At 52.0% G+C, this 24263-nt stretch overlaps 1 protein-coding gene across 1 annotated transcript in view; it reads right to left on the reverse strand.

Moving 5' to 3' along the window:
• Nucleotides 1–14572: 14572 nt before the first annotated feature.
• Nucleotides 14573–24263, reverse strand: part of LOC101064453 (contactin associated protein family member 5) — a 53916-nt gene continuing 44225 nt past the window's right edge. The window contains exons 19-23 of the mRNA XM_029843752.1: nucleotides 23537–23670; nucleotides 20915–21002; nucleotides 20643–20843; nucleotides 17827–17901; nucleotides 14573–16955 (exon numbers count right to left, since the gene is read on the reverse strand). Coding sequence (XP_029699612.1) covers nucleotides 16762–16955; nucleotides 17827–17901; nucleotides 20643–20843; nucleotides 20915–21002; nucleotides 23537–23670 — 692 coding nt within the window. The 3' untranslated portion in view covers nucleotides 14573–16761. The remainder of the gene's footprint in view (nucleotides 16956–17826; nucleotides 17902–20642; nucleotides 20844–20914; nucleotides 21003–23536; nucleotides 23671–24263) is intronic.

Here is a 24263-nt window from a genome sequence, read left to right on the forward strand (position 1 = left end):
TCCCCCGCAGCACGGAAGCATGTGACCACGAGCCCCGTGAAACCGGGACCTTAACTACAGAAAACATCTATATGTGTGTATATGTGTGTGTGTGTGTGTGTGTGTGAGAGAGAGAGTGTGAGTGACAGTGTTCAAAGTGGTTTTTGCCTACAGCTGCTGTCTGAATCTTGGCCTGTGTAGGAATACAGACACTGTGGGAGTTTCCAGGATGAGTCCAGGATGGGTGATTAGGCCGCCCGTGGACGCTCAAGCAGATGGGGGGGGGGGGGGGGGGGGGGGGGTCGCGCCGTTGAGCCTTTCATTAGATGCGTCCCTCGTCTTGAAGATGCTGACCGCGGCCTCTTAAAGGCGCCGTACGTCTGGTCTTTAATATCCGCGTGCGTGCGCAGCAGCTGCGACAGCAACAGCTGATGGGATTTCAAATGATCACGCCGCCGAGCTCAATTAAGGGCTGTTGAGGCGGGATGAGGCGTCGGGATGGATGGAGGGTTCTTCGGACGCTGTTTAATAAACCTCGGAGTGATACAGCGATCACACCCAACCCAGCAGCAATAAAGACGTCATCTGTGAAACAAGCGGCCCCCCCCGGACGCCTCACCTCCAGGATAAATGGAGGAAATAAATCCCCCGCCACTGACACCTCTTCTTACCCATTTTTCCGCCTTTAATTACAACAAATGGCTCTTTTCTCTCAGCAGACATCTGCTGTTTATAATAAGACCTCTGAAAATGTGAATCTGGGAAGTTTTGAGAGAAAAAAAACTAATTAAAGTGTCCCGCTGCCAATTATACACCATATAATTGGGAAAAGGATTTGGACTAAAGATCTGGTGACCTATGACCTCAGCCGAGAGCCTCCTGACTGGGAGTGCGACGTAATGTCGCGAGTCCCTCCGGGCTGAGACGATGGAGGGAAAAGCCCGTCGCCTCCGGACGCCGTCTCTCCGTGGCGTCTCCAGCGAATGTCCGGGACAGTGAAGCTGTGAGAGATATCCGACATCCTACATTTAGACAGGAGAGCAGGTGAAGACATGCTAACAGAGTATAGCATAAGTATTTGATGTTAGCATTTGGTATTATTGCTGGTAACCTCAGTGGAGAATGATACAAATATGAAAACGGTGCCAAGTTCAAATAAGATATTTAAATTCCTCCAACCAGGCTGTAAATAAATTATCTTCCAGCAGCAGGAACGGCTTAATTAGGCTGTTCTAGGCCAGAACGTGCTGAAACGCAGGTGGCGGGATTTTTACAGAACCGCTACCAGTCGCGGGGAAATAGAGCTGGACTTGTTTCTATTCTGGGCCATGTTAATCCTCATATCCTGATGACCGCCACGGCGTCCTGGTCAGCGCCGCTGAAATCCCCAGATGTCCCCGCTGGAATGAGCCGCGTGGCAGGCGTGCACTTTGGAGTGGGACTTTAAATAACTGGAGCTACGCTAAGCTACTTTACATGCAGGCCACCTAAAGTGGAACAATTAAGAACTGCAGCCAGGGCTGGTTGGAGGGGGGGTGAGGGAGGGGGGGTGAGGGGTGGGGGGGGTCGGGAGGATGCCTGCCAGAAAGCTGATGGTGGCTCTCCGTGTGCCAGAGCATCAGGGCACCTCAGACAAAAGGAGTGTGAATCATTGATAGCGCGGCAGCCTCGAGCGGCCACATCGAGCTAATGGAGGATGGAGAACATGAACTCTCAAGAAAGGGAGCGCCCGGTCTGGGATGGACGTAAGACGGGTCTCACTGAGGGGCTTTGTGTCTCAGCGGGAACGCTGTCAAAACAGGAAGTAGTTGCGTTGCAGGCCAAATCAGGGCGTCTAAGATCTGATGATTGATGATTTATTGGCATCGCACACGGCCTCCGCAGGAAGCCCTTAAATGTCCTAAATGATTTAGAAATATTCAGCAATTGAAGATATTGTTGAAGCTTATCTGAGACCCACGGGGGGCAAATGCATTTAAATACATGAAGACTGTAATTTTGGAGATTAGATAATCCCGGCATTAATATGTGGCTCCCGTTTGTACGGAGAGACTGAAGTTTGGGATATTAGATACAGGAGCTTTTCCATGTTTTAAGGATTAGCTAAATTGACATCCGTGCAGAGCACTTAAGGAAAAGTTGACTTTAAACTTACATCTAAAAGTCACAAGCGTCGAGGATTAAAACTAATTCAATGCCAAGCAGCAGCCCGATATTGAACTTGTTCCAGCAGAAAAGCAAATTTTGTTCCGTGTACAGTGAATGCCTTGGGAAGCAGTGAGTCAGATGAGGCTGAGAGGAGATTACAGGGGCTGGGATTGGTTTCTCAGCCGCACTGAGCTGCAGCCGCTGCACCATCCTGGGAGCCGGTGAGCGGGGAACAGGGAAAAAAGCAGCGTCGTGAAGGGAAAATTACACTCATCAACCAGGCTTATTGCCCTTTACTGCACCTGGATGTGAAGTCTCATTAAAACCATCTTTTGGTCTCGTGGGCGTCGCCCGTTTTCCCGTCCCTCTTCGGTTCTTTGGCTTTTCTTGGGTGAAAACAAGGTATTTTCCACCGGTTTGCAATGCTAATCAGCCATTTTACACCCCAGCCCTTATCGGCGTCCCGGGTTAAAGCCAACAGAAGGAGGAAGCGAGAGTTGCCACGAGGGCTGCTGGCTCTGGGCTGATAAAGACGCTTCCCCAAGAGGTCGCCTGGGAAAAAAAGCAGCAGATGTTTGTCATAATCTGTCCTCCACCCGGAGCCATTACAGGCCGACCCGTCTGCAGGTTCAGAACCAGCCTCAGATCGGCGTCCAAAGGGCAGATTCTCCTTCCTCTCCTCTCCTTCTCTCCTTGGTTGGTGCCACATCTGTGATGTTTTATCAGTCGGGGGAAGTTATTGGACGTCTAAGTTAGGTCAGTGGGGGGGTGGGGTTGGGTGGGGTGGGGGGGGGGGGGGGGGGGTGGGGGCAATCTAAAGAGCGTTCATCCTCCTCCGGGTTTAACTGCAGAGCTGGAAGGTGTCGCGCGTTAATTGGTAAGAAAGGACCTTTTTCCCACACTTAATGTCATCTGTGGCTAAATATGGAAGACAAATAATCATTACTGCTAACCTTTAGCGCCCCCCCTCCCCCCCAGCACTGCTAATGTAATCAAGCAGAATAATGATAATTGTACAAAAAGCAGGATTCCACGTTTTAGCTGCACCGTCTGTGGTGATTATTCACCACACGGCGATAGAAGCCGGTCACTTCCTGCGTCTCCCTTCAACTACCAACCCCCCCTTTTTTCCCGCCACTCTTCCGGTTTCTATTTATATATATTTTGTGTCTGCTTTGCCTTGAAAGAGTGACAGAAGAAACACGGCAGGACGTCAGGAGGCCTGTCAGAAGCCTTCCATTTCCTGCACGTAGACGTCCGTGGCGTCACTCTGCAGCGGGCGTGAAGGTCGGCCTCTGACGGATGAGGCGGCGAAGCGGCAGCTCGCTCGCCATTCAGGTGCTTTCTTCACGCCACTTCACGCTTTCCTTTTTTAAAGAGTTCCACCTTCTAAATAACAGATTTGCTGTAGCTTCCCCTGTGATCACGCTTCCCGACGCCCTCTATGTTTCCCCGACGTGGATCCGTGGCGTTCTTTACCCCCCCCCCCCCACCCCCCACCCCCCTGTTGCTCACAACTGCAGCTCAGATGATAAATTTGGGATTCCGATGATGAATTTCTCACAAAGCGGCAGCCGTTTATATCACTTTTTCACCGTGTTTGCAGACGACAGCGTTGACAACTTGAGCTGTGATCTTGCACTGGATACATTACAGCCTTTAATTGTGCTTTAACGAAGCAGCTGTATCCGGTTTTCCATCCATCTTTTGCTCATTCCTACACCAGGAAACTGGATCATATTGATCTGGTTTTGGTTTCTCTCAGCATCGAAAAAACCCAAAAAACAAAAGTGCCTCCAACACTTGTGTTACGCTGAGATTTTTTTCCTCAGTACTTCCCAATCATTTATTTCTTTATTTTCTAAATTCTATCTTTATTATTTCATGTGCCTGGAGGGGGCCGGGGATGTAACACCATGAAACGCTTGCAAAAGCTCAATAAAAATAGCTCTTTTTATCTTTTTCCTGCCTTAATGTGCTTTTCTGGCGACGGCAGCCGTCAGGCTTTTGCTGGGGAGGCAGCAGATGGCAGTGTTGCTGTCTGTATCAGCGGGGTGGGGGCGGGGGGGGGCAGAGCTGGGAGTTATTGGATGGAGGGAGGGAGAGATGGAGAGATGATGGATGGATGGGTGGATGATGGATGGATGGATGGATGGGTGGATGATGGCTGGATGGATGGATGATGGATGGATGATGGATGGATGGATGATGGATGGATGGATGGATGATGGATGGATGGGTGGATGATGGCTGGATGGATGATGGGTGGATGGATGGATGATGAATGGATGAATGGATGATGGATGGATGGATGATAGATGGATGGATGAATGGATGGATGATGGATGGATGATGGATGGATGATGATGGATGGATGATGGATGGATGAATGGATGATGGATGGATGGGTGAATGGATGGATGGATGGATGAATGGATGGATGGATGGATGAATGGATGGGTGGGTGAATGGATGGATGGGTGAATGGATGGATGGATGGATGGGTGAATGGATGGATGGATGATTGATGATGGATGAATGGATGGATGGATGGATGGATGATGGATAGATGGATGATGGATGGAGGGATGGATGATGGGTGGATGGATGGATGATGGATGGATGGATGATGGATGAATGGATGGATGGGTGAATGGATGGATGGATGAATGGATGGATGGGTGAATGGATGGATGAATGGATGGATGGATGGATGATTGATGGATGGATGGATGGATGGATGATGGGTGGATGGATGATGATGGTGGATGGATGGATGATGATGGGTGGATGATGGATGGGTGAATGGATGGATGGATGGATGGATGAATGGATGGATGGATGGATGGATGATGGGTGATTGATGGATGAATGGATGGATGGATGATGGATAGATGGATGATGGATGGATGGATGATGGATGATGGGTGGATGGATGGATGGGTGAATGGATGATTGATGGATGAATGGATGATGGATGGATGGATGATGGATGATGGGTGGATGGATGGATGGGTGAATGGATGATTGATGGATGAATGGATAGATGGATGATGGATGATTGATGGATGAATGGATGGATGGATGATGGATGATTGATGGATGAATGGATGGATGGGTGGATGGGTGAATGGATGGATGGATGGATGGATGATGGATGATTGATGGATGATGATGGGTGGATGGATGGATGGATGGATGATGGGTGGATGATGGATGGATGATGATGGGTGGATGATGGATGGATGGATGGATGATGATGGTGGATGATGGATGGATGGATGGATGGATGGATGGATGGATGGATGGATGGATGGATGGATGACCCAACACGCTCTCCTCTCCTCTCATGACCACCTCATCTATCCGTATGAGGACTTCCCATAATGCACCACGTCTCTCTCAGTGCCCCCCCATCTTCAGCCATCTGAAGGTGTAATAACAAGCAAGGTGCTCTATAACTGATGCATTACAAAGTGCTGCTTGAATACTTGAAAAAGAGGTAAACAAGGTTGTTTGTTCTTCCTGTTGTGTGTTGTTGTGTTGAGCAGAACCTGCGCTGCGCCGCTCCCACTTCCTGTTTCACAACTTCAAGGGCGGAAAAGAGGCAGCCAGCGAGCAGTGAAAAGAACATTCCCGCACATTTGTCACGTCACTCCGACCTTTTCCACAAAGGCGCCTCGTCCCCACTCAAAAGGCGCTTTTCCCGACAGTCCCGCGCCGTTGCGGGAACGCCGCCGCCCCTGTGCCGCGCAGCAGCGGCGTCCTTCACTGAACTCCGCCCACGTGGAGGGAAAAAGAGAAGCTTCCCAGCTTTATCCTCCATTGATAAACAGCTGGAAACCAGCTGACGTCCCCCGGAAAAGAAACACGGAGCTGCCGTGTGGACGTGTCCCGTCTCAAACGGAGACCCGTCCCTTTTGTTCCTGAACATCAAACAAACGGCCCAATATTCCAGGTTTCGGAATTCTCCCGCTAATTACCGCACGTGCGGGAGGCCTGCGGGATGCGTTCGCAGCCGCCGCTTGATCAGCAAAGGACGGCGACGCGGAGCGAGGCCGCCTTTGTTATCTGGCGAGTGCGACAAATGATTCCGTGGAAAACGTGGCTCCGGCAGCACGTCCTTATCCCCTTCCTGCTTTTCCTTATTAAAGCATTGACTCTCATCCTGGCGGGGCAACGAGTTCCTGATCCGAATAACAACGGTCCCGTTGTCTCATCACACTGCTGCTGAGCTGCTTTGTCATTCCAGCTTCTGTCTCCGTGTTGGGGACGTGCCGGTGCCCTTCCTGTCCCTCTGTGGGCCGGGAATGATGTGGCGGCGACCTCCTGCCCTCGGAGCCGGAGCAAGAGTCAACTCTGGGAATTAAGGACTCGTTTCATCCTGGTGAATTAGGGGGAAAGATGGTCTGTCTACATAACAAAGTGGGATTTATTTTTTAAAACCGTCCATCCGAGATGAAGGGGGAGGGGGGGGGGAGAACATTCCGGGGGCAAATTGGGATGAACTTTGGAGGATTGGGATGAACTTTCTGTCTGCATCCAGAAATAAAGCTTCCATAAACGTTCGTTCCTGCTGCAACACAATAAAGCCGCGCCGGCTTTTGCCAAAAGTGGAAAGAGAGTATTCTGGTAATCCCGGCGATCCTTCAGCATCCGGAACGCCGGCAGCACAAAAGCGCTCTTTTTTCCAGCGGTGAGTTGAAGCAGCAGGCTGCTCTTACCACAAATGGATGTTTTTAATGCAACTTTTCTTTGAAGCAGGAAAACTATTGTGCTCCCGCTTGTTTTGGGTTTTTCCCTCTTGTGCAGTCGAACACAACATATTCGATATTATAAATTCATCAATATTTCCGACCAGGAATAAAGAAATTTCTATTATTTCCAAGCTGGTGTGAGGTTGAGAGGATGAATCCTGACCTCAATAATCCACACAGCGGCCATGAAAAGGTCACAAAATCCCTCTTTTCAGCTCCCAATCAGGCTTTATTACACATTGGAAACTGGAATCTGTCGATACATCCGATATTTTACCATCAAATCTGATGTTGCCGACCCCAAACACAAACTAAAGCCTCTCGGAACGCCGGCGAGCGTGGCTCAAAAGCAGCTTTCTTGAGATTTCCGAATATATTAAAGCAACGTTTCCTCTTCATCCCTGCAGGAATGCTGTGATGTTGTTATTACCTTGTTATTACCTTTGATATGCGCCGTTGTTGCTGTCAATAGAAGCCACGATTTTAGGGCAGTGTTCCAATTAAATTGGAATAAAAGCCGAGCTGAAGCCGTGGGCAGTGAACGCCACGCACTGTTAGCGTTAACGGCGTCGGGTCGTTCCAGCTTTATTGTCGTACCTTTCAACGTTCACGCTAGTTTTACACGTGCAAACGCGGGTAAAAGTGCCGCGCCAGCGTTAGCAGCTGGCTAACGACGCTAAGTGACCCCGGCCGCGCTGTAAGTGGGAACGACCCGGCTTCACGGCTCCGGCGGCGCCGTTTACCCGTCTGCCTCGCGGTGGAAACGCCACCGAGGGCGCGGACGTCCTGCAGCAATATCCAAGATGGCGGCAGTTCCGAACATCTGGAGCCGCGTGTGACTCCGCCGCCCAGATGTGCGAGCAGAAACATGCGCAGCGGCGCCGAAACCGTCTGGTAATTGTTCACCGCGTGGAGTGATGCACCACTGCCGGAATCCTGCGCTGGAATCATGGAATCAGCCAACAGACATTAATGAGTCTCCGATTCTTCTCCGATTCCTGATGTGATTCCCAATTTGTGCTCAAACACGGGGAATTTGTCGGGACCCATTGTGGGGAATTGATTGACGGGATGAAGCGCAGAGTTCTGCGGGATTTATTCCGGGTTCCTGATTGCCATCCATAACAGCGGCTCGCAGCAGGTAAACAACAACGATGACGTCACTTCCTGCAGCTCTTCCCAATGATCACTATTGTTATTCCGGCCCCTTCGCTCCTTTCCCGTGGCCAAGAAAGAGCAGACGCGTGAGCGTCAGACAGAGGTGACGCGCGCATTCACACGTGCAGGCGCGCCACATAGTAACTTCATTAGAATTTTGCTTTGAGATTATGTTAATTATCGCGACGCGCGCGCTTTGCATCTGTAATCACCGTGATTACGGAGCTGATGAGGGAGAAGGTTAGAAACCCGCACCCGTCGCCAACATCCCATAATTGTGCTGCAAATATTAGCGCTGTGCATCAATCATCCCGAGTATTTAAAGCGCTGCCTCTCGGCCCCGCGCGTGCACGTAGGGCTAAAGCACGGGTGAGTCATTGAGGAGAGAGAGAGGGGGAGAGAGATATAGAGAGACAGGGAGAGAGAGCGATAGAGAGAGGGAGGAAGTGCTCAGAGTGAAACTGTAAACTCAAGAATAAACCAAGGATGGGGGAAATATATATATATATATATATATATATATATATATATATATATATATATATATATATATATATATATTTATATTGCTTTTTGTAATTTTTGAAGGGGTCCATAAAAGGTTGTCCTGCGCTAAGAGCAATAAATAAAAAATGTGTTTTTAAATTGCCCCTTCAGGGTTAAAACCAAAGTATTGAAGTCCAGAGAAATACAGTTGATATGTGAGTGTCATTTCCAGGTCTGTGTGTGTGTGTGTGTGTGTGTGTGTGTGTGTGTGTGCTGCGTACAGACTTTAAACCCAGAGCGATTCGGTTGCGTGAGCAACGCCAGTGAAAGATGCATTTGAAACTCAAAAACATCGGTCTTAAAACTCAATTCTGTGGCTGCAAATAGTCTCCTGGTGAATAATGCAGGCAGTATGTACGAATGTAGGAATGCCGTAAGAATTGAAACGTCTTAATAAAATAATAAAAAAGGCATTAGCTGAGGTGGGTTTTAGAGGACGCAGGTTTTCCTTTTTCCCCTCTTGGACACGATGCGAAGATTGTGAATAACTAAAACACTGAAACGAGAGCACGGACTTTATCTGGCGTCTCACCAGCTCAGAAGCTCGTTCCTTCAAATGGAGTCAGAATCCAAAGGTTCAGGTGCTGTTGGGGGGGGGGGGGGGGGGGTCCTGTTGCCTTTTCCAGGTGTCCGACTCCATGACAAGACCAGAGGAGAAGAGCGGTGGAAGCTAGCTGCCTCAGACGACCAAGCTAACGCTCCCCAGAGAGTCCGTGCTAACCTTCGGCCGTGATATTGTTCAAGCGTGAACGATATTAGGAGCACGTTAACGGTCCGGCCGTGCGCTCCCACTCGCCTCACTTTTCCCCTCGTGCGCTTGTGAACACAGTAGCGGCAGCGACCGGCGTGCGAGCGCGCCCGCCCCGCTGCTCGGAGGCCCTAAATGAAGACAAAAACGGCGCGAGCGGCGGCGAGCTGCGATCGGGCTGACAGCTGGACGGCTCTGCCTGCGGGCGTCCGAGTGTGGGAGCGTTTCTATCAGGGTCAGCCGCCCGCACGGAAAACCTTTCATCAGCGGACGTCGGGCCGAGCGCCCGTGCGCCCGTGCACGGACGACTCTTCCTTCCACTGTGGATTCCCGACCGCTTCCATCGGGCCCTGATGCATTAGCAGCCCGAATCATTAGCCTCTAATTGTACCTGCCGCCACATGTGTCCGGTGGGGCCTTATTGCCAGGGAACGCCCCCCCCACCCCCCCTCAACCCTGCTGGAGCTGAAGCTGCGGGCTCCCTTTAATGAACACCACCTACCTGGAAAAGGTTGAGTTCCCAAACGGGGGAAAAACAAGCGTCTCCAGCCGCAGCCGTCAGGTACAGACACGCGCTTCCTGCTGCGAGTATCCTCCAGGACTCGTCTCGGCTGGTTGTTTTTTTTTTTTTCCCATCGTCACGTCGGATCCGGAATGATCAGAGTTTTCCGAGCAGCTGTCACACGGCGCCGCTGAGCGCGCGCATGAAAGGGAAAAGCTGCTCATTACCTCAGAAGTGCGGCAGAAAGGAACTTTTGTCTGCGGCCTCCCGTAATGCTAAAAACAGCACCTTTGTTGCGTGGGGGTGTGTGTAGGTGGCGGCAAAGTCAGCCTGCCCATGCGTGCGCACGTGCGCGCTCGCGGGTTTCATCCGGGGAACAAAGGACGGAGGGATTCATAGTCATCGGAGGGCAACAGTTGGTGAGTAGGAACCAGGCGAATCCATCTGGGGTAATTTAAAGCGCAGCAGCTGTGGTGCAGCTAACAGCACGGAGCCATTCCTTCAATCATTTAATTACCTTAAACTGACAGGTTCACTTATCAGAACTTGAGTCTGCGACTATGTATTTTCTGCCCAATTTAGCATGATTGGTGTGGATGATTATGTACAGTAACTACGGTAAACACAGATGGAGGCTGCACACACTCCCACTAAAATACACCAAAATGATTTTAGCGCGTTCACCCCCCCCCCCCTTCAGAAGGTTCCTGGAACTTCTGAGGGGAACTCGACGTCGTCAGCGATACGGTTCCGCCTTGCGTCATCACCCAGGAAAACAGGTGATGTTAATAGGTTCGTTTATGAACACGCACGTTGGCGTAAGGCTCGTGCACCTTTTGCTGTGTGTGTGTGTGTGTGTGTGTGTGTGTGTGTGGGGGGGGGGGGGGGGGGGGGGGGGGGGGTCTGAATGTGTGACTAATAGGGCAGGAACTAAAAACCAGCATGAACTGATAATATTGAATGTTAATTGCAGTTTAATTATAGATGTGGGCGACGGACACGGGGTGATTTATATTTAGCCTCCATATATATTAATTATCCATATATTAACCGAAAAATAAACGACGGGAATAAACGATCGATCCGGTGTGACGTGACGTGACGTTGGCGGGGCCTGTCTTCAGGGCCCCCTGCATCCGTGGCGCTGTGACATTAGCAGCTCCTTATTGGACGTGAGGAAGGTATCTGAGGGACACTGGACGAGGACGTCCATAAGACAACAGGCAAACAACTCTGAACCGCAGACACAAACGAGCCCCGAGCACCAAAACCAGGAAGAGGAGGGAACGCTGGGAGGACAGACAGGTGAGTACAGGTGGAGGACATGAAGGTAATCAGGCCAGGTGAGTTGAGGGGGGGGGGGATGGGGGGGGAGCGTCTTCTGACGTGATTCAGCAGAAATAAGCCCACATTCTGAGTCCCATTTGTCTTGTCATCGTTGTTGGAGGACGCACGGATACTTGGAAAAACGCGGATCCGGGGGTGTTTAGCAGCTGTAGTCGGGGGTCAGCTGCATCTCCACGGAGAACATGTTGTCGAGGATGTTTGGGGGGGGGGGGCGTTGAACCGCTGATGCAGCCACCCATTCCCCCCTTTCACTCTGCCAGATGTTAACACTTTATTTAATCCCAATTATTGATGTTTCCTATAATTGCTAAGCTATGCATGCTAATGCTCCCAGTGAAGTAGCTTATTTCCCTGCAGTATCTGGCTGGTCTTAAAATGGGTAAATGAGAGAGAAAAGAACACACAGCAGCCACATCACACAACACCCCCCCCCCCCCCCCCCCCCCTTTTTACCTCTTTACAACAAAATGTTCAGTCGGACCATGAAACACACACGGACAGGCGGCAGCGTGGGTAAAAAAAACGGACAGCACGGAGGAACAAAAGAGGAAAGATGAGAGGGAGCGAGTTAAAAGGAAGCCGGGCTGCAGGGGAGAGGGCGGCTAAACGCCACAAATCCAGTGATTTCTTCACGGGGACGGGATGAGATTGGCGCTAACATGGAGCGACGCTTTCTTGGTTAAGAAGCGGGACGGTGGGACACAAAACGTCCTCAGTTCCCAGCCGACGCGCCAGGAAATGAATATTTATCACGTGCGCCTGAAAACTGAAACCGCTAAAAAATAAAAGCTGCGGCGGGCGTCAATGCAAATACAGCGCACGAGGGACGGGGTGAGTGGGCGTGCACGTGGACTGGATAAAGAGTGATGACCGTATCCGTCTTTTGGAGCGGCGCCAGTCCTCTCCCGGTGTCGCATTTTCCAGCACTGAGCCGGAAGGAAATGACTCGAAGGGTTAAAAATCCCCACGAGTTCCCAGAGCGGCCGTTCCGAAGGCCACGTCTCCGCCACAGCAAAGTTATTTGTTTCCATTAGCAACAGCAGCTAGCAGGCGCGCAGGCTCCTCTTTATGCCTTTCCCATTAGCGGGAATTCTCCCTCGTGTGCCTGTCGGGCGTAGGGACGTAATTCAGGGCGACTCTGGAAACACGTCGTTAGAATTCCTGAAAACATATAAATTTACATATTCTCCGCCTTCGTTTAAATCTGACACCGCCTAATTTCCCCCTTTGGGAAGGGTTAACCTCATTCCATCCCAGCTGAATGCCGAACACTGGCTCCTGAATCGGCATCACAGTGGGGGCCGCAGCGGAATTCACATGCAAATGCTGCGGCGCTGACGCCATTGTACCTGCAGGAAATTGAATTTTAGGGCGTATTGTTCAAGGTGCGCCCAGTCGCCCGACGTTAATGCGGCGTAATCCTCAAGCGGCAGCTTTAGTGGGGGGGGGGGGGGTGTTCTGTGTCGGGCTAATTGGTACTTTTGGGGGAGTTCATTTACAGAATTCTCAGAGGGAAAAATGCCCGTCAGGTGTGAATGCTGTCAGTCAGCTTAATCCCCCCCCCCCCCCACCACCCTTCCATTAGCTTTACACAACTGGCTCAGGCTTTTTCCAATGACAGGTGAACTTGAAAGGGTTCATTTTGTATCGCCGCGCCACTGCGGCGTGACGGACACCTGCCCCCCCCCCCCCCCTCCCATTAAATGTATATTTTACATCAAAACGTCAACGTTCCCATTCCTGCCGGGAGTTCGAAGAAGGCAATTACAGCTGCTCCCATTCAAGCCTGTGTAGCAGAGCACTTAGCCGCCCTCGCACGTATCCGCCGCCGTGCGCGCACCTTAAAGGGCGCGCACGGCTACAAAACAGTTGGCAGCTGCTTTAGAGATAAAACAGACTGGTTGTCAATCTGCGCATTCAGAGGGAGCAGGTGGGTCCTACAGCGCACCTGCCCTCGGAACATTTGTGGTTGTTTGTTGTTGTTTATTGTTGTTTATGTTTGCGACGCCCGCCGAAGTCAGCGCTGATGCCCGCGGGTGGGAGGATTCATCCGCCGGACTGCGAGACGTCTGTTCAACACAACAAAAACAGGGCTGTTCAGCGCGTTTACAGTTTGATTGTGGATGCACGTGCGCGCCCGTGCCGCCCGTGGCCCCTCCGTGCACGGCTGTAATGGAACAACGTTTGTAGGTGTTGTACAGCTGCAGGCCGCCGCCGATGCGACAGAGACGGAATACAAACGTGCTTTTATGAGGCGGCTGGAGCTCATCATTGATTTTATGTCCCATCACAGAATAACTGTTCCCCTCCACGTTTCACTTTATAAAACCCATTAGCGCAAAGAAACAGCCTTTAAACAAGCGTTAAATCTAACGTGCTCTCTCACGTGCGGAAGAAGAAGACATCTCGGCTGCCACGAGCCCGAGGTCGGCGCCGCCGTTGTTGCATTCGCGCTCGCTTTGGATTCCTCGTTTGGTTCATCAATACTGGACGTCAGTGCAAGGATGCATGGAGCACCGCTAAAGCTAACGCTAACGCTAACCCTTCCACAGAGCAGCGGCCCGATGTGCGCGAGGCCCCGGGTCAATACCGAGCTGTAATTGGTTCCCTCCTCCATCACGTAGCTCCTTCATTTAATTTCCTGCTAGTTGGGGATCAATTCGAGATTTCTGGACGTGAATCTTCGCGCAAGTGTCGCCAGTCCTGTCAGAGTTCTGACAGTTAGCGGAAAGAAATTTCCACAATTGTCCGCCATCGATCGCGGCGGCACCGACTCGCCAGTCATGCGCACAAATGCTCGCTAACGGCCTCGGCTACGGCGCGGGACGCCGCCCGGCGCCGACGCTCGGTCGTAAATCCAGCTTTAAAACACCAGAACCATCATCCGGCTCACTGGAGCAGCGCAGGGGTCCAGGAAAGCGCTGAGGTAAGCGTCTCCAGCGGAGCCAAGGTTGGGAGACGGCGGGTGTCACCGCCTTGCTAAATGACACGCCGGTCGTTTTCATCAAACATCCTGAGGGTTTGAAGGCTGAGGCGCTAGCAGAGCTGACAATAAACACGTGTCTCTGCCACAGTTCGGACCCGGGCTGCACAAACAACGGGTGACATATTCCACCAGACCCGGGGAGGGTCAGGAAGCGTCCCTGGAGACGGAGAACGTCTCAAACGCCCGTGAAGGCAGCCGTTAGCTCCTGGATACTGTTTTGGGCTCATTTTGGAGCTTTAATGAGCCCGACTCTCTGACTGGCCGGTAGCTTGAACCCTCTCGGTCCGCGTGTTGGAACCTGTGATGTCGCGTCTTTATTTATTTACGAATCTGTGACGGCCGCACTGGCTGGGAAAAAAAAACAACAACCCTCAAACAGGGTCGAAGCCACAGCAGAGCGTTAGCAATATATTAACTTTTATTATTAAATTATACATCTATACAATAGATCCTTAATAAAACTGCAGCTATACAAATCATTAAGAAGGAATCACATGATATTACCCATTGCAGTATAACCAAAACACGTCGAGAGGTATGTTTTCATTCACTGGTACTAGGATCACATGTTGGGACAGGACACGGACATGCACAGGTGCGGGTCGGTGGATCGGGACCCTGTCGGCGCTGCTCTCCCTCCGACCCACGACGCCTCCGGGGATGGTCGCGGTGTGGCTCCCCGAAGGTCAGTGACGGTTCATCCCTCCTCCAACCTTCAATCCATCCCATTCCCAATGTCTCGTTCCCTTTTCGCGATTCTTTCCGGGAGGCGTTTCGGCGTCGGACTCGCTGAATAAACCCCACAAATCTTTTCCTTCCTTTCGCCCCTTAAACTGGTAAAACGGAGCCAAATGGGAGTAAATCTAAGGCTGCGGCGCTGAGCCGGGCGAGCTGAAGCTGGAAGAGATTCCAGTTCAGGTTACCTTGGAAAATACGTTCCCGGCTATATTTAACGAGTACCCCGACCGGAAGGGTTTTGTTCCCCTCTTCCCGATTGTGTCACATTTCTCCCGGATCAACAGTGTTAGCTAAGGTTTCTGATTAAAGGAGACGTAAAAAAGCTCGGTGCGGCGCTGAGTTGCACTGTAAAACAATAAATTATTAAAACCCCCACAAAAAGCCTTCGCGCGCCAGATGTATCCCGCCGAGATGCTTCTGAGACAGCGTCCTCGTCTTTGCCGTCCTACGCTGGGGAAAAAAAAGGCCTTTTTTTGCACGTCGACGTGCGACTGAGATAGAAGCGAAGCAGCTTTAAAGAACGTTCCGATACGTCGGAAGTTTATTACAGAAGCCGGGACGCTTCGCTCCAGATTTAAACCGAATTCAGGCTAATGCAAAACTCACTTCCTGTACTCATCGACCTGCTGCCTGTAGCCCCGCCCCTCCCGTAACAAACAAACAAACAAAGGAAAAGCCGCACAGACGGGAGCGTTGCCGCGTGGACGCATCGAGCCGGCTGAACTCTCCATCTGCCATCTGTCACGAGCCGCGGGTTTGGCGACGTCTATCCGATGAGATTTTCCGTGGTTATCTGGTCCTAAAACTAGTTGGGAATCTAATTTTCCAGGCAACTGATTCAGCATCGGTGACGAGCGCGTTATTGCCGTTTTGGATCGGACGGACTGGTCCTGGCCGCAGCTTCCTAATGGTTGCTACTCTGGAGAGACAGCGACACGTTTATGGACGCACGGATGCGGTTGGAAACATCACACGGAACAAATCACACAATTCCAAATGAATAATCCAGACTCTGATGGGCTGCAGGCAAACATTTCACCTACAGCTCAGAGGTCCAGGATGTCTTCTGAGGGACGAGATGGACAGAACACAGACACTTGTGCCCGACGCTTGGATTTAGTTTACAAAATGCAAGAACTTCCGGGGCTGGATGGACGCGTGGGGCCCGCTGGTTTCCATGCTACTTCCAACCGCGCACTGGAAAACATCACTAATGACCGACCGATACATGTTGTGCATGAGATTCAAATGTCTCTTTTCATTTTTTTTTCTTTCTTTTTAAGCCTGTGTTACAGAACTGAAGGACAATAAGCTCGTCTCTATGCAAATGCGACTGCGTCTGTGCAAATCACATGGATAAATCCTTAAATGTGGAAATAAAAACTCGTATGCAAATTAGGCACTCATACAGTATAGGCAGTATTGTCCCATTTTCTTCCTCTACGACATTCACCAGCACCAACGAAAACAAAGACAGCAGCGAATGCATATCTTACAGGCCTGGCCCACATTTCCTGACTTGCAAGTACGATTGAGCGGGTCCCCGCCGAGCGCGGCCCGTGTCGGGCGTCTGAGGGCGGGGGGCGTCCGTCCTTCGGCGGTGACACCGCAGCGGCTGGACTCTGCGAGGATCACCAACATCAAACACACCCACAGCTGGAAAGAATCTTCAGCTTGCTTGTACTGGAGCGAGTTACGGGATGGGACTACAGGCTACGGGGTTTTTTGGAGTGTTCCTGAGAGGCGTTCAGGGCACTGAGATGGTCTGTGGTAGCAGAGTCCTGCGTGTCCCCCTGCGAGTCCATTATAAGAGAGGTAAGTTTGTGTCTTAGGGTCCACACAGCGCGCCGAGTCAGATGTAGTACTCCTTCATGTTGTCCCTGACCGAGTTGTGGAGGTGCAGCTCTGTCCTGTAGTCCGTGTACATGCTCTGGCTGTTCTCCTCTTTGATGCCGCCGGTCCTCTGGGCCCGCCGCTGCTGGTACAGCAGGCGGCTAATCGCAGCCAGGGCGCACACGGAGATGAAGACCACCGCTGTGACCACACCTGGGAACACAGCAGGGAGGGAGGAGGGTTACAGAGGAAACGGTCCGAATCCCTTTGATCTCTGACCCCTGACCTCGGGCATTGTCGGTCCACTTTGGGCCGGAAGGTAACAAATGAAAGAAAACGACAGAACAGCTGGTGCCAGAAGTAAGCTAGGCGTGTCTGGTGACAACACGTCAGGGCTGAAGTGTCGTTCCGGCTGTGTGATAAACACCAACCGCCAATTAAAGGAGATTCCGATGAAGCTATTAGCTCGTTAAGAAACGATAAGCGACGTCGCGATGGCGGTTCCTGTTGTTCTAAAGAGGCTGGCACTTGTCGCTAAACAACAACTCAACGTGAGAAACGCAGCAATTTTCTGACAATTTCAAGTAAACCCGGCCGTTCGACACCCCCCTTGATTACATAATGACACGTTTACACAACAGCGGCGTTGTGGCGGCGCTCGCTTTAGTTCAGCTGCCCTTTCTGCCTCAAACAGTCTCATGCTAACGTTCGGAACCCGTTCCCGATGACCCCCCCCCATCTCTTCTTCCCGCTAGCGTGCACACTTGAAGGCGTGCTTCTCCCCCCTCTGCTGCCTGACTCCTATGGATTCACTCTATTTATAAAAGTGCCCCACGTGTGATTATTGGTCTCTCCTGCGGGTGCAGATTATGCTGAGTCAGCTGTGCCGTCAGCGGCTCCGCTCAGGTGAAAACGAATCGTCCGGCGTCATCAGCGCGCCTGTCTGTCGCGGTGACACGTGGCAACGAGGAGCGCGAGCCGGAGGAGAGATGGAATTAGCCCGAATGAGGGGAAAATGGAGGCGAAGGGAGCGAAGGAGCGAACAGCTGTGAGTCATTCCCAACAATCGGAGAGAAGAGCCCACCTGCTATCACGGCCAAGTCCTTCTGGCTGCTGCTGCCGTGTTGCTCCTTATCTTTGTTTGCCGTTGCCGTTTGATCTGTGGGAACGGAGACAAGAAAGGGACAAATTCGTTAACGCGCCCATAAGGGAGGGGCCCAGCGTGCGACCATCTCCGCAATCGCTGGCTGTGGCTTCATCCCCGATACGTATATCATCCGCTACGCCTCGCCGCTAAGATCAGGAATTAAGCGGGATTACATTAATGTGATAATTAAATTACTTTACTTTCAGCTTCGCTTGCCCCCCCTGACTCCCCTTTGAAATGCCATCGACATCTCGGGATCACAGATTTGACGCCACTTAAATAAGCTCAAAGGCGCTAAGCCCCGCCCAGATGAAGGTGGCGGAACGATCACACGCATCGACCCGTTTAGCACGTGTCCAACGCTGGCAGATGGAATAGATGCAAGGAGCCCGGTCCCGGTCCCGGTCCGTCCGACTCAACGGAACGTTCCTGGACTGGCCGCCAACCACTGGAAGCGTTCCTGCTGGCTGGTAAACTGTAACACAGAAGTCTGCTAACGGCAACTGTGGGGTCCGCTGGGGGAGGGTCCTGGCGCCCACGGTGATGGGTTCGGAGCTCCCTGGAAGCATTCTGTCCTGGAGACGTGATGGACGTGAAGGTGTCCCACAGAAGGGAGGAGGAGCTTATCTCTCTCGCCACTAGAGGGGGCTGGAGAGTCTGGCCCGTGCTTTACGCTAACGCTGCCTGAATCCTCACGCTCTGTCTTGTCTTCCCTTGTTTACATCATTCCCTCCCAGCATGACTCCAAAGTTAATATTCCGGCTCTGCCTTCGCTTTATGCCGTTTTATCTGAAGTGATGAAAACGTCTGGACGCCCTCCTTGTGCCAAAACAGCAAATCAAAAGCAAAACAAATGTGGCAGCCCAGGCGGCTCAGGCTGAGCATGGCCCGCGTTTAACCTGCTGGTGGGATTTCTGTGTCACACACACACACACACACACACACACACACACACACACACACACACACAGCACACGGTCCTGCTCAACGCTGTAAAAGGTGGCTGCACGAGGTTTGTGTTTGCAAAAGATATAAGAAATATCTTTTCCAAGAAAAGGAGGGCGGACAGGAAGGAAGTTCTGGAAAGGAGAAGGCTGTTCGCCCTCGTCCGTCAGGTGGAAGCACTTTCAGCTGCTCAGCTCTGAGACAAGACACAGAGCTTGAAGGAAATGTCACATTCAAAACAAACACTCTCCACTAAATCCATGAATATTTAAGCTCCCCGCCTTAATTACCAGAATCCCCACAGCCTTTTTTTAGCCCATGAAACATCCTGGTACCGGCTGGGCCCGGCGGGATGCTTCCTTTGGTATCTTTAAGGTCCAGACCCGTCCGTCACCTCAAACTGGTTTGTTGGGATCCAAACGGACCAAAAACCCAGGATTGGGCCATCCTGCCATGTGGGTAGCGACCGAAAGAATAAGGTCACAGATCGGCTGAGATGGGTTTTCCTGACTGGGGGGGGGGGGGGGGTCCAGAGGAGCCACTGGAGGTCGTCTGGGATCCTGCTCAAGATTCCTGTCGGACACGCTGGACACGCTATTGTTGACTGGAGCTGGATAAGTGTGTGTTGTGGGGGGGGGGCTAAAGCAGCACTGTTGGATTGGAGGTGTTAGTTTGGGTGTGATGTGATTTTACGCACATTTCTACTTCGATTTTGATGCTGTAAAGTAATGAAATAAACAGAATGCTGGATTTGATTACACCCCCAGTAACACCCCCCCCCCCATAACCCTCCAGATTACTGGAACAGTTCGTGTCTGATGTGGGCCATGATTAGCTGCCAGTACCAACCCAGTTCCCCCAGAACGGTGCTGGGAGGATGTAACGCTGAGATGCACGTGAGATGAGAGCGAGGAATAAGAACAAACGTGCACATTAATGATTTAGCACGTTATTATCAGTGGAACGGCGTGGGCAGCACACTTCAAACACCACAGTAGCAACCAGCCTGCCTGGGTGCGGGGGCCTCATAAACGCCATTTAGTGGGATTAGCAGCTATTTGGAGGCTTAACAATTAAAAATGCTCACAATTGTCATTTTCTTACTCTCCCATCACCTTAAGTGAAGCAGAGAGAGAGAGAGGAGAGTGTGTGTGTGTGTGTGTGTGTGTGTGTGAAAGTGGAACCAACGAGCCTGATTGTGAAACAGAGAATAATTAATTAAAGCTGCTTCAACTACTCACGCCTTATTTGTTATGATTAATCCACAAAATGCCTGTTCATTATGGGAAAAAGCCTCCGTATCGCTATTTCCAGGTCCACGCCGACGACCTTAAACGTCTTGTGGGCCTCGGTCATCGCGGACCCATTAAGCTGACTGAGACTGGAGCGAAAGCTGCAACAAGAGTGAATAAAGCCGAAGGCGACGAGACGACCCGGGAGATGCACGGAAACGAGACGCGGGCTCAGACGGAGGCGAGCGAGGACGCCGCACAATAAACACGTCCCAGGAAACGGCAAAAAGGACGCAGATGATTAAAAAAGATGGACAAGCGGACAAACGGACAACGCATTAAAGCAGCCAGGGGAATATTCCAACATATTCGCGTTGTTCCTGTGTAGCAACGCTGTAAATGTGTGTGTTCTTGTACTTGTTCTGATATTAGAGTGAGGACACTGTTGGCTGGTCCTGAGTTTGGGTCAAGGTCAAAGTTCAGGGGTCGGTTGGGATGGTTAAGGTAGGCGGCTGGGTCCTCACAAGGATAGATTTAAAGAGATGTGTGTGGGTGGGTGTGTGTGTGTGGTTCTACCTTGCAGCGTGTGTGAGGTGGATTCTGCCAGTGAGCCACAGTTTGACTGGACCAGGGGCCCCCGGATGGTGACCAGGGAACTCCCTCGATTCATCAGCGCCGCCTTCAGCGGCGCCACGTGGTTGAACTGGACCGAGGACAGGCAGCCCACGAAGCCTTTGGACGCCGCCTGCGCCACCTTCTCGTTGAAGTTCTCCTTCCCTGCAGTCAGAGACGCGGTAAAACACAGGTTCCTCGGCGCCGGAGTTCCGACGCGGCGGCGCTGAACTCACCGGCGACTTTGCCCAAAGTCAGGGATCTGATTAGGATCAGCTCTGCATCGGATGACAGCGTGTACTTTGTGTGGATGTCCTGGTCGATCTGGTTGAGTGGAGGGAAATCAAATAACAAGGTGATTACAAGAAACCCAAGCCGTGGTGACAGCGGAACCACCAGCAGGAACAGCGGCGCCGGGACACATTATAGATCCAGGCCCGGTTTTTACACCCGACCCGAGCCGAGCCGCTCTGCCCGCCGCCAGGCTCCGCCTCTCGCTTCGGCGCCGCTGTGCTGCCTCGCGTCACTTAACTTGCTGCTGCGGGTTCTGGTGACGCCCGCTGGTGTTTATCAAAGACCCGGAGCTGTAAATTTATGGAGCGGCTGGTGATCCGGCTTTTAAATACACAGCGGCAGAACTCTCTGATTGTACCGGAGCGGGGAGCAGGCGTAATGAACTGGGACGCAATTAGACTAATTAACGAGTTGTGCACTGAAAATACACACATAACTAATCCCCGCCCCCCACCTCACCCCACCCCCGCCCCCCGCCTGCGGCGTGTATGGAAATGCATCCGACAGCTTACGCAACGATTCCCTCCCGGTGTTTCAACATTTCGCATTCTTCTTCCCACACCTCCATCTTGTCAGGTGACCGATCTCACATCTGATCGGGGGGGGGGGGGGGACTGAGGAACGGTCCTGGAGGCGTCTGTCTGACAGAGACGGATAAGCGGGTTTGTGGGAGTGGAACACGCCGCACGCTGTCGGTGCGCGTTCCCGCCTGCTTTTATCAGCCTACATCTTGTCAGCCTGCAGTCCACCCTCCGTAAACACCGACTTATCCTCGCCGCTAACGTGGCGAGCAGACATTAGCCTTTGTGCTCTGCTGTCGGAAAATCTACATGTTGTGATTTTCCTGTACATAAAGGAGCGTTCCTTCCCTCCCTCCCTCCCTCCCGCCCGGAAGCACGGCTGAGGAGTAAAGCCGTTTCTCAGGCAGCAGAGGCCTCCCGTGCACGTGCATTCCAACATTTCCACTCGCGCTCGCTAGCCAACAAAGGCCAACGCCAGTTGTTTTGATCCGTTGAGGTTCCTCTGGGCTCTTCTGGGTTTTGCCTCTCCTCCCTCCCTCGGACCAGGAGGGAATCTGCGGCGTTCCGCGAGGCTGCGCTGCTCCTGTTGTCGACGGCAGAAGCATCTTTTTACCGACGCGGGAACGAACGCGGAGCGGATGCGGAGTTCAGGAGTTCAGTTCAGCACAACTCTGAGCTGCATCCGAAGCTTCCCTGCATGAGCCGAGCGTGACAACCATTAAGAAGCGGAGCGCCGCCACGGCTCCAGCCGGGATGCTGTCGACGGGGCCGGAATACTGAACGCTTTCTGCACCATTCAGAGAATGTTGTGAGCTGCAAAAGAAAATGATTTTAATAAAAATGAAAGGTGGTTCTATGCTCTCTGAGGGAATTGGTGCCTTTCCTGTTTTCTTATTCGCTTCAGACGGGAACTTTTTTTTTACACGGGAACGTGCAAAACGTTGGATTCGCTGCAGTTTCCTTGTCCCGCCACTAGTTGGCGAGGTGCGACAACGTTTAAGCGGGAACAACAAAAGGTGGCAAAAGGCTCAAAAAGGCAACGGGATCATGACTTTGGTGAGGAAACTTGGCCATTTTTCCTGATTGTTGTCACCATTTCCGACATTTGCGTGGAAACGCTAACGGAGGATTTCGAAAATGTTCTAAAATGTTCCTAAAAGCGCCTGAAAAAGCCTTTTCCCATGTAAACGGACCGTCGTTCCTAACCCTAACCCGATCACCTGTTTGGAGCAGGATGGTGAGTTCCCAGGGCCTCTCAGCCTTCCTGTTCTGTTCCCGCCACACTAGGGGCACATTCTCAGCCAGGAACTCTGAGCGGTTTAGGACCCGTCCAGAACTCTTTCGCTTGATTCTGTCCGACGGGGGGGAAAAGCCGCTATTACACAAGGTTGAATGACTCTTAGAAGAATCACCCTTCAACCGGCTGACCCGTTTCTCCGCTCCTTTAGTGCTTTTTGTGCAGAAATTCTGCTTGCCTTACAATAAACCAGCTCCCTCGGGTAGTTATCTTCAGTGAACCCCCCCTCCAAACCTAATCCCTTTGCTCGACATTATACATTTTTTTTTACACTTTGTTTCCTTGTTAGGATCCTTCGAGACGGCATTTTGTGAAAAGACCAAGCTGGATCACAATGTATGGATATCCAAGAGCGCCCACTGTGGGGGGGGGGGGGGGGGGGTGATAGGGAGATAAAATCCTACGATGAAAGCAGCACCGGGCCTTTAACTGCATAGGAATGGAAACTGCATCCTTGAGTTCCGCGAGCAGGCAGAGATTAGAGGCTTTGTGAGAGGAAAGGAGACAAATTCAGCTGGTGAATGGGTGAAGGTCAGGAAAAGGCAGCTGTGAATGGACCGTGTTTAGGTTTCATTCTCCTGGAAGCGGGAGAACAGAAAAGGCTGAGGGTCGCCTTTATTACTGCTCATGTTTTCCTAGTACTGCCACAGAAAGAGGAATAACACACACTCACTCACACACACACACACACACACACACACACACACACACACACACACACACACACACACGGCTGTGCTGCTCACCTGCACGTAAAGGCTTCTGCCCACCCTGTGGATTCTGACCCGGTGGAGTCGCCCGTCCGCCATGTTGTTGGGAGCGGGGCTGAACACGTCCGGGCTCCTGTCCGTCTGCAGGTGGTACCAGATCTGCAGGCTCCCTACAACAGCCACACAACAGGTTGCTATAGAAACCCCAGCAACTTACACACCACATATGTTCCAGTCCGGTCCTCCTCCAGCCGGGGAGCCGCGTGGCCGGAGTTTAAATGTCTGAGTGGGAGAAGATGATGCGCATTTACTGGAATGATGCGGCTGCTTGTTTATATATAGTCGGCCGCTCCTGAACTTCTTCAATTGCCTCTACAGATCTGCGTCTCAAAGCTCTCGGCTCCCACACCGGGATAAGTCAATACGCACTCGATGTTCCGCCCACGCAGACAAGCACTGCGGGATCACAGAGTCGGGGAGCCGCGCATCGCCCAGAGCGGCCGGGTCAACATTCCAATTCCCCATCTGCAGGTGAAGGGGTTCGTGATTCATTGCAAATCCTCGGAGCGCTCTTGGAGCTGGAGGCTGGTGCGGATGGAGCCCCCCCCCCGCCGTGTTTGCTGAGGATCATGGGTGCCATGGTTTAACACACCGGGGGCGAATACCGGCGCCATGTTTGAGGAGCACGCTCGGAGGCACCGGGGGGGGGGGGGCACGGGGACGCTGTCCTGGAACTTCCCGGTGACTGCAGAGCTTATTTCTG

Source organism: Takifugu rubripes, chromosome 1 (assembly GCF_901000725.2).
Source record: "Takifugu rubripes chromosome 1, fTakRub1.2, whole genome shotgun sequence".
NCBI lineage: Eukaryota > Metazoa > Chordata > Actinopteri > Tetraodontiformes > Tetraodontidae > Takifugu > Takifugu rubripes.